The sequence below is a fragment of the Mobula hypostoma genome, chromosome 4 (assembly GCF_963921235.1).
Source record: "Mobula hypostoma chromosome 4, sMobHyp1.1, whole genome shotgun sequence".
In the NCBI taxonomy this organism is placed as follows: domain Eukaryota; kingdom Metazoa; phylum Chordata; class Chondrichthyes; order Myliobatiformes; family Myliobatidae; genus Mobula; species Mobula hypostoma.
Genome location: NC_086100.1, coordinates 115,919,136 through 115,929,465, shown reverse-complemented (window position 1 = coordinate 115,929,465; position 10,330 = coordinate 115,919,136). Strand labels below are relative to the sequence as shown.

The window sequence follows — 10,330 nt, the reverse complement described above, 5'->3', positions numbered from 1 at the left end:
CTAAATCCATATGCAATATAACAGATCTTAATTCACTGATTGGAAAACTTGAAATTACAGAATGAAAGACAAACAAGTTCAAGAGGCTGACATTTTCATTCTACACACTAGGGAAAAATTAGCTAGTAACAGCAAAATGTCAATTGTCTTAAACACATACTAACGAACAGAAATCAACAAAACTGTGAAAGGTTGCTCTGAATAGCATTAGTTACTTTAAACATTGCAAGAACATAAAGCTCATGAGTAGGTCAACCTGAATGTCTGATATCAAGAGCCAAGACCACTTTTATAATGCAAAATACGAAATACAGGCTGGTTCAGCTCATCAAGTATCAAGAGGAGCGAGAGTGAGAGAGAGTGAGAGAGAGAGAGAGAGAGAGAGAGAGAGCATGAGAGCATAAGAGAGTGAAAGTGTGTGTGCGTATGTGTGTAGATATAAAGGAATCGACCTATGCATTTCCTCATCTTAACATGATTTACATGTGTTTGACGCAACACCTAAGTAAACCTTAAGCAGGAAATTTAAGATAAAACAGAAATAATTTTGAGGTCTGGATTAAGGCAACTTGAGATTCAGAAAAAGGAATTGCAAGTTATCATGAACTTTATTGTAATATTAAACAATAAACCACCAATACTCATGAATAGTTCAGAAAAAAAACACAAAAAGGCAAGAAAAAGAGGAAGGTGGGTTGGGGAGAGATAACTGTGGCAGAAACCAGCACCAAGAAATTGCAGCGGGAGAAAATTATGAGCTAAAATTATGGGGTCAACATTACATATTTGGCATGCTTTATTTTCAACATTTCAGTAATGTTTTTACCAATAGCATGTTAAATTATTGAATTAATTATTTGCATTAACTGTAGCTTTGTTTGTAATCTTTAAGAATGGAGTCAAACTTTTGTTCATCACCCAGGTCCCAGTAGAAGTAACATGACCTCCACCCAAAAATTAATTGATAAAATTGTATCTATTAAGTAATGTTTTGTAAACTTCAGCTTTAATAGTAATGCACTTCAACTTTTCCTGAAAAATATCTCTCCCATCCTGTTAACATAAGTTCTAAGAAAATACAAAACCTATAAAGAAATATTTCCACCTCTGAATGTCCTCGAGTTACTTCCCCCTATATTTTTTGAAGACTCCAGTCATACCTTGAGATTAACAACCATATTCCATTTTGTAATTTAGCCAAACTCAAAAATAAACAAAAGCACTTTTGAATTATATTTATTCTCCAGCTTTGTATAAACTGGACGTAGAGGCATAAACATTGTACATTTCTACCATTTTCAACAAAAATATAACCATTATGTACAATTATTGTATTAAAAATACAAAAGAGATACAGACTCCACCAATTGTCTTTCTAAAAGACATACAGGTACAAGTAGTATCAAAAGTATGAGGAAATCACCAGTTAATCATACATTTTGCACTTAACATCACAGATTTGTTGAAATGAGATTAGCATTTCTATGTTCTACGATTACGGTTAAGTTTATATTATTTGTGCAACTCTTCAATATATCTATTATTTATCTTTGTCTGCCTATATGCACACAATGACATTGACTGTAGAATGACATTGACAAATTATGCATAATACAGATAAATTACAAATGCATAAATGACAACATGAAGTATTTAGAAATAAGGAGGGTCTAAACTATGATTTGATGACTGTTAAATAAAGGACTGATGTTTAAAATACAGTGAAAACACTGCAGTCTTCAATTGAACCAAAGTTTATTTACTGATCAATATGATCAGCTGAGCTCAATGGAAACAAAAATACAAGAAACAGATCTAAGAAAACAGTTCCATATATTTGTGTACTACTCAGACTGGCAGCCTTCACTACAAGGAGTCTGCAGAATGGCAACAAAAATACTGCTGCCAATTCAGTCATTTTGAAGGTTTAAATAGCAGCAGAGGGTGGTTTGCTTTGAAGTCTCAACCTTCATTATAGATATACAGTGATATTCCAAGAAGCATAAGTTAATTTCCTTGTACATACTGCAGATTTCAAAGGCTGGAAAAAAGAAATCAAGGCTTTTCTATACGAAGCCTTGTGACCCTATCATCAAATAGGTGGGCACCACGATTTTGTCAAAAGTAAGAACTAGCTAGCATGATTCTATGATACAGGGTGCCATCCAGTTCAATTATTTAAAATACTAATTCAAAATCCTACAATCAAAAAATATAAATTATGTGTAAAATAATACTGTAACTGTGGAGATCTAGTGTTTGTTGTTCTGTAAGCAGTATTTAATCAAAAGTCAACATAAATTAAAAACTTGTCTTGATCTCTGTGCCCAAAAGTAAAGTGAATATCACATGTTCAATAATTTGCTGAAATACAAAATCATGCGTGATTTGCTTGACTTTTTTAAAAAAAGTCTTTTTGTTGTTTAAACGACTATGTGCCACAATGGCAAAAAAAACAGCAAAATAATTCAAAATGTTCTAGGCTGATTAAAGAATGCATCAAGAGCAGCTCCATAGTCAATGTAATCTAACTGAAATTCTGAGCACAGTTCATGGTGGGTGGTGACAGGACTAGTCTGTAGAATAAGCTCTGTGCATTAAAAGCAACACAGTTCCAAAGTGCCAGGACAGTTTCTTCACAGTATTCCACATGCGGGGATAAAAGTCCCATGCTGCTTTAAGGCAGGGAAAGAGGCAAGTGGCATTGGGAATTCCATTCAAAAGGTTTCCAAGGCTCCTACATCTGGATGATCTGTTGTGCTGTCCAAAATGTAGCTTGCATGAAGTGATATAAACATAAGAAAGCGGGAAGCGAAACTTGGTCAAACTGCAGAAACTTGCTCATCTTCTATGGAAAAAAAAACAATCAAATTAAAATTTGCTTAATAAAGTATACACGTCTACAAATAGTAAAAGATCTAAAAAAAGATACTATGTGCCTAAATTACCATTAGTACTTTGTATAAATTAGTTTTTAGTGATGAATATGGTAAATAATATCACCCAAAAAATTGTCTGGAATTATCTTGCAATTAACCTTACAACTTGAATTGATGCATAATGCAACTATCCTTCAGGAAAAGTAACTGAGAAATGAATGTACCATTCAGAAAATAAGCATATCATATCACACTTTTTTACTCAATACCAGATGTTGGCCAATCTTGTGCTGAAATACTTTTCCCAAGGAGCAACATCAACAAACAACTACCTTCTGTGGTTCTCCTCAAACGAAAGCATTCTTGACAAACCACAAATTGACCATAAGTAACCAAAGGAGAAACTGAATCAGCAACAATCTTTTTGTCCACATCACTAATTGTAGAGTTCTGATTTGTAACATAAAAGACTAGCATAACAAATAAATCATGAGCTACTACATGCTCCTAATAAACGCATTAAATGTTAAAAAATGTGTTGTACAAGTTCTTAACAGTAGTAAGTTTGCTTTGCTTTTAGTTAGTTGCACGGTGGGTTTTTTTCCTTTTCTCTATTGATATATATATAAAAATTAGTATACTATTATGTTACCTTGGTATGTTATGTTTAAATTACATTGTTTGTAGTTTTTTTTTGTATTAATATCTTCTGTAATTTTATTATATTCTAACAGTGTATTAGTGCCTATATGGCTTACCTTTTTGTATACTTATTCAATAAAAAGATTTAAAAAAGAAAAGTAACAGTAGTAAGTGGTAATTTAAGATGGATACGGAAAAAAAATCCTTAAGGCAAATGTAAATACTGATGCCTACCAGGAATGCCAATTTATCATTTAAAATAATCAAATTAAACTGTTGGGTTTGCCCTGTGATTATAATTGCCTAATACAGGGGTCCCCAACATTTTATGCACCACGGACCGGTTTAATATTGACAATATTCTTGTGGTCCGGCCGACCCGGGGTGGGGTGGGGGTGTTCAAGTAGGGTTAAACTCACCTCAACATGTCTTTTACAGTTAGGGTTGCCAACTTTCTCACTCCCAAATAAGGGACAAAAATAGCAGTCAGATCCCGGGACGCTTTACCCCAGGAAAGACTACCATGACCATGAAGCCTCGCTCGGGCACATGTGTGCGCATGCGTGATGTGTGCATGTAATGTGCGCACGCGCGTAAATGCCGAATTTTTCTCCCCAGTCGCTTTTTCCTTCATCTTCCCGACTATACTGTACATATATTATTTCTACTTTATATAGGCTGTATATTTATCGTATCATTCCTGCTTTTACTATATATTAGTGATATGTGTTATTTGGTATGATTTGGGGTCTGGGAACGCACAAAAATTTTTCACACATAAATTAATGGTAATTGCTTCTTCGCTTTACGCCATTTCGGCACGAAAGGTTTCATAGGAACGCTCTGCCTCAGCGGCAGAAATACAGGACAAACCAGTTTAGTCCAATATACGGGATGTCCCAGCAAATATGGGACAATTGGCAACCCTATGTTCAAGTTCAACAGTGCCTGACAGGGAATGAGGAAAGGTGCAGCTGACTCATATCCTTTCCTCGCGGCCCGGTGGTTGGGGGCCGTTGGCCTAATATTCTACCAGTATTTCTTCCAATTTTTTGAGAACTAGAAAATTGACAGGATTAAGTGTCATAATTTCTTTCACACCCACAAACTCCTTCAGTTTTCCCTAACCAGAAGCTCTAGATGAACTATGAGATCCACAATTTACTGAGGGCCAGATCAAGGGTGCTCAAGTGCGGTGACCAGAAAGTTACAAGAAGTCCAGGTACGATCTCTGGAAAGCCATCTCACAGGCGGAGTGGCAATTCCGGACTAAACTTGAAACAATGAAGGATGCTCAACAGTTGTGGCAGGGCTTGAATACTATAATGTCTTATAGGTAAAATCAAACAACACAGACAACAACAGGGTTTTGCTTCCAAATGAACTCAATGCCTTCTATACTTGCTTTGACCGTCACAGCATGGAGGAACTACGCAGCCCCTGATGATCATGTGATTTCAGTCTAAGGCTGACATCTGAGCAACCTTCAGGAGGGTGAATCCACGAAAAGCCTCCAGCCCAGACGGGATACCTGGCCAAGTACTAAGTCCCTGTGTTGATCAACTGGCTGGAGTGTTCACTAAGATCTTCAACCTCTCTTCGGCAGTCTGAGGCACCCACCTACTTCAAACAGACTTCACTTATACTGGTGCCTAAGAAGAAAGTGGTGAGTGTCTCAATGATTATCATTCAGCAGCACTTATATCCACAGTGATAAAATGTTTTCAGAGGTTGATGATGAAACATATCAACTCCTGCCTGAGAAGTGGCTTAGATTGGTTCCAATTCGCCTACCAGGGCAACAGGTCCACAGCTGAAGACATCTCATTGGCTCTTCCATCAATCCTCAAACACCTGAACAGCAAAGGATGCTCTTTATCAACTACAACTCTGCATTCAATACTATCATCCCCTGAAAACTAATCAATTAGCATCAAGACCTCGTCTTCAATGCCTCCCTGTGCAATTGGATCCTTGATTTCCTAACTTGCAGACCCCAGTCAGTTTAGATTGGCAGCATCTCCTTCACAATCTCTGCAAACACAGGTTGTAGCTCCACTCACTTTACACTTATAACTGTGTGGCTATGCACAGCTCCAATGCCATATTTAAGCTTGCTGATGACACCACTATCATAGACTAAATCAAAGGTGGTGATGAATCAGCATACAGGAAGGAGATTGAAAATCTGGCTAAACGGAGCCACAGCAACAACCACTTACTCAATACTAGCAAGACCAAGGAGCTGATCCAGCTTACTACATTACCACACATATCCTTGATATAGATGACACACAACAACTAAATCAGCATTGATCCTGATGGCATACCACTAGTTACAAGCCTTCAGTCAGAGAGGCAACCATCTACTACCAGACTCTGGCTAAGTGGTACCACAACAGCAACATCTTCCTCAATGTCAGCAAGAACAAGGAGCTAATTATTGACCTCAGGCGGAGGAAACCAGAGATTCCTGAGCCACAACACGAGGAATTCTGCAGATACTGGAAATACAAGCAACACACATCAAAGTTGCTGGTGTACGCAGCAGGCCAGGCAGCATCTCTAGGAAGAGGTACAGTCGACGTTTTGGGCCGAGACCCTTCGTCAGGACTAACTGAAGGAAGAGTGAGTAAGAGATTTGAAAGTGGGAGGGGGCCCTCCCACTTTGTATTTGCAGAGTTTGTTGTCTTTTGCACACTGGTTGAACACCCAAGTTGGCACGGTCTTACATTGATTCTATTATGGTTATTATTCTATTGTGGATTTATTGTGTATGCCCACAAGAAAATGAATCTCCAGGTTGTATACGGTGACACATATGTACTTGCATAATAAATTTACCTTGTACGTTGAACTATAAATAATGTTGGCATAAGCTCCACTTACATGGAGCTTATGAAAACCTTCCATTTTAATTTATGGCAATGAAGTGGAATAAGAGACAATTTCAAGGAATTTTACTTTTTGCATTCTTTGTCATTGTATAGAGTCTAGAATTGTTCAATTACAGTACATTTAATGGACTACTCTGCAAAGGCTTGAGACACACAATGCAGATTTGGAATTCTGTTTTAAGAGAAACCATATATTTAAGTTATGGCCACACAAGACTGAAAGTGCCTAATAAAATTGAAAAATGCTGGAAATAATCAGCAGGTCAGGCAGCATCTATGAGGAGTTAATAATTCAAAGACACTTCATCAGAATTCCAATTCACTGAAAAAAACCACCATCATGTGAAACCTGGAAATAAAATCTCAACAAAATGTTATGAATAATGTAGATTGAGATTGCTTGTTTTTCAGGCTCCGGAGAGGTGTCCACCCTATCGCTCTCTTATGGGGGTGGCATTGCGCAATTGTGGCAAATGAAGATTTAAAATGGACAGAGGGGTCTGGACTATATACAGATATACTTGTCTGGTTGTGTATTTACTAATATGTGTCTGTATGTGTGAGGACTGGTCCTCAAAACCACGGATTCGCCTGGCGGGAGTTGAGCATCAGGGCAAGGACTGGGGCTCAAAGCCACGGCACTACCTAGCAGATGTCGGGGATCAGTTGACAGATGATACCGGTGGGTTGGGGGTCTGGATACACACACACACATTCTGAGTTGTTGTATTTTACTGATACAGTTTATTGACTTGTAAGTGCGAGAACTGAGCATCAAGCCATGGTGTTGTGGGCAAGGACTCTATTCTGTGATTGTGATCTTGTGTGTGCTTACTGTGAGTGACTGTTGGTAATGTGTCTTTGCACCTTGACCCCGTCGTAACGCTGTCTCATTTGGTTGCATTCATGAGTATTCATATATGGTTAAATGACAATTAAACTTGGATTGAATTGAAGTAACTTGTACTAAAATAGCTGTGTCTATCTTTGAAAAAAAATCATTAAGACTTGACATTATGGTCCTAAAGCTTTAGGTGAGGAACTGCTTGGCGCATCTTAATGATTCTACTGTATTCCATCGCAATAAACTTGGTGCAAAGAACCAGGAGGCCAGCTTTCATTAAAAATTTCTCAAGACTTTACAACCTTCATTGTCTTAACCTAAATGAATGTTTTCATTCAGTAGCATTTAAATTGTATTTATGCTTGAGTTATAGCTGTATGAAACAAGAAAACAAGTTTCAAAGAAGGAGCTTTTTTTTAAAAAAATGCCGCATCAGCAGGGTAAGGAGCTTGTTAATTTCAGATAAGGATCACGATGAGGAGGGGAAGATGCTGGTTGAAAAGAGCAAAGCTGTAGTGAAGCTGTAATTTTGGGAGACACTTTTTACTTGGACTTCAGCAAATCCACTGACAAGATTCTATGTGGTAAGCAGGTCCAGAGGTTAGAATTCCTGGGATTGAGGGAGCTCAAATTAGATATAAAATTGACTTGATAGTAGTAGAAGGGTGGTTTCTCATCACATTGGAGACCTGTAACTAACAGTGTACCACAGGGATCAGTGCTGAGTCCTTTATTACTCACCATACACGTTAATGATTTACAAGAGAAGGTTGGTGGTTATGATGAGTAAGTTTGCAGATGATACTAAAATGTGATCTCATAGGCAGCAAAGAAAGTCATCAAAAAGTCATCATAGAGGATCTTGATCAGCTAGGTAAAACAACTAAAAAAAAAAGTATGTCACATCGGGAGTTTTCCAGTTAGCAAGCAAGCTATTTCCTTCCACGCTGCTCTGACGTATTGGAAAATCATGTATGAGGCGAGTTACAGCAGTGGTTTGCCATCGCCTTCTGCCGGGTGAGTTTTTTTAAAGAGATCACCAGCTCTTAACGCAGTACGGATGGAGAGTGTGCAAGGGTGCCAGCTGAAATCGAACTTGGGACCTCTCACCCCGAAGTCCAGCGCTGATGCCACTACGTCACCAGCCAACTAAGGATTGGCAAATCATAAACAAGGAGATTCTGCAGATGTTGGAAATCCAGAGTAACACATACAAAATGCTGGAGAAACTGAGCAGGTCAGGCAGCATCTATGGAAAAGAATAAGCAATGTTTCACACTGAGACCCTTCATCAGGATTGGAAAGTAGAATAAGAAAGTGGGGGAGGGGAAGAGGAGCAGGTGTGGAGAAGAGAAAAGAGGGGAGTCAGAGAGGGGAATGGAAGAAGAAGAAAGGCGGAGAGGGAAAAATTACTAGCAGTAAGAGAAATCGATGTTCATGCCATCAGGTTGGAGGCTACCCAGACAGAGTATGAACTGCTGCTTCTCCAAGCTGACTGGTCTTATCATGACAGTAGAGGAGACCACGAACCAATGAGTTGGAATGGGAGTGGAGACTGGAATTAAAATGTTTGGCTTCTGTGAAATCCTGCTTGTTGCGGTGGAGTAAAGGTGCTCTACAAAGTGCCCCCCCCCAATCTAAGTCGGATCTCACCAACAGAGATGAGGCTGCATCAGGAGCACTGGATTCAGTGAGTAAGCGACTCCAACAGATTTTCCATGATTAACTATTTCAAGAGTTGGGAAGTCTATTACACTTGTACTATTTGTAGTCTTTTTTTTGTATATGTTTATTAACAATAAGGTAATTCCAATCGCTTTGTATCACTATTGTTATTATGTTTATGAACTTGAAAATTAATAAAAAGATTAAAAAAGAAAAGAAAGACTCCAACAAGTTGCAAGTGAAGTGCTGCATCATCTGGAAGAAGAGTTTGGGGCCCCTCTCCCTCTGGCTTCACTTATCCCCTCACCCTACCTTCTTACTCTGGCTCCTTTCCCCTTACTTTCCAGTCCTGATGAAGGGTCTCAGCCTGAAATGACTGTTTATTCCTTACCACAGATGTTTCCTGACCTACTGAGCTCCTTGAAGATTGGCAGACGGTGCCCATCCAGATAAGTGCAAGGTGATCTACTCTGATCTACTGTGAATGCTTGCAAGAAACTTAATTTCAAGGCAATATATTTTGCCATTTAGGTACTTTGATAATAATTTATTTGAACTTATGAGTATAGCAGTTGGATATGATGTATTTATATAAATTATTGGTGAGACTGCAATGTTGTGTGCAGTGCAAATCGCCATGTCGTTAAGACAGAGGGTGTGGAAAACATTCACAGAAATATGACCTGGACTGGAGAGTCTGAGTTGTAGGGAGACTGGGACACCGATAGCGGAGGTAGTCACTGTCAGTTTTAGAAGGCAGTGAAATCTAAAACTAAAGTGCAGGTGGTCAAAGTGAGAAGGGGGTCCGAGAGGCAAGATTTTCTGACAAAGCTAGAGAATTACAGCTTCTTAAAGACATTTGAACAAAACATGAATAGAAAAGTTTTATATAGGTAAATGGATGGATGAGCTGGGCAGAAGGGCCTGTTTCTGTGCTGTATAACAATGAATCCCTATCAATATGGTGTCAAGGAAAGCAAACATCCAAGCAGGATTGCTGAAAGCTGTGCAAGAAAGATAATTAGCATATTACTTGCAAAACTCAAGCCATCCCACTGTTTTTACTCTTGTCCGCTAGGCTTTATCCTACCAGAGCATGGGGCAAATGAGGATAAACAATTTAAAAAGATGGGTCTAATTATATACTATATCATTTTATAGAAAGATCAGCTAGGGAGATTAATAAATATGTATTGTGGTATGAAATGAAGAACTACAATTCAAAAGCTATCTGTTAATCCAGATCACTGACTTCACTGAAGTCAAAGCTTTATAGAGTATGCAGAAACTGGCCCTGAGCTAGACCCATTTGCCTGCATATGGTCCATATCCCTCTCAACTTTTCTCATTCATGTATCTGTTTAAAACGCCTTCTAAAAGTTAAGTTAAACTTCTGATATTCT

General features: G+C 38.4%; 1 protein-coding gene across 6 annotated transcripts in view; it reads right to left on the bottom strand.

Annotated features, from left to right (window-relative positions):
• Window positions 1-1,020: 1,020 nt before the first annotated feature.
• rapgef2b (Rap guanine nucleotide exchange factor 2b) overlaps window positions 1,021-10,330 on the bottom strand; it is a 393,855-nt gene continuing 384,545 nt past the window's right edge. For 4 of the 6 annotated variants that reach the window (XM_063046413.1, XM_063046416.1, XM_063046415.1 and 1 more), the window contains one exon: window positions 1,021-2,848. In XM_063046413.1, the coding sequence (XP_062902483.1) occupies window positions 2,842-2,848 (7 nt within the window). In that variant the 3' untranslated portion in view covers window positions 1,021-2,841. The remainder of the gene's footprint in view (window positions 2,849-10,330) is intronic. The other 2 variants (XM_063046414.1, XM_063046417.1) reach the window with 1 other exon arrangement.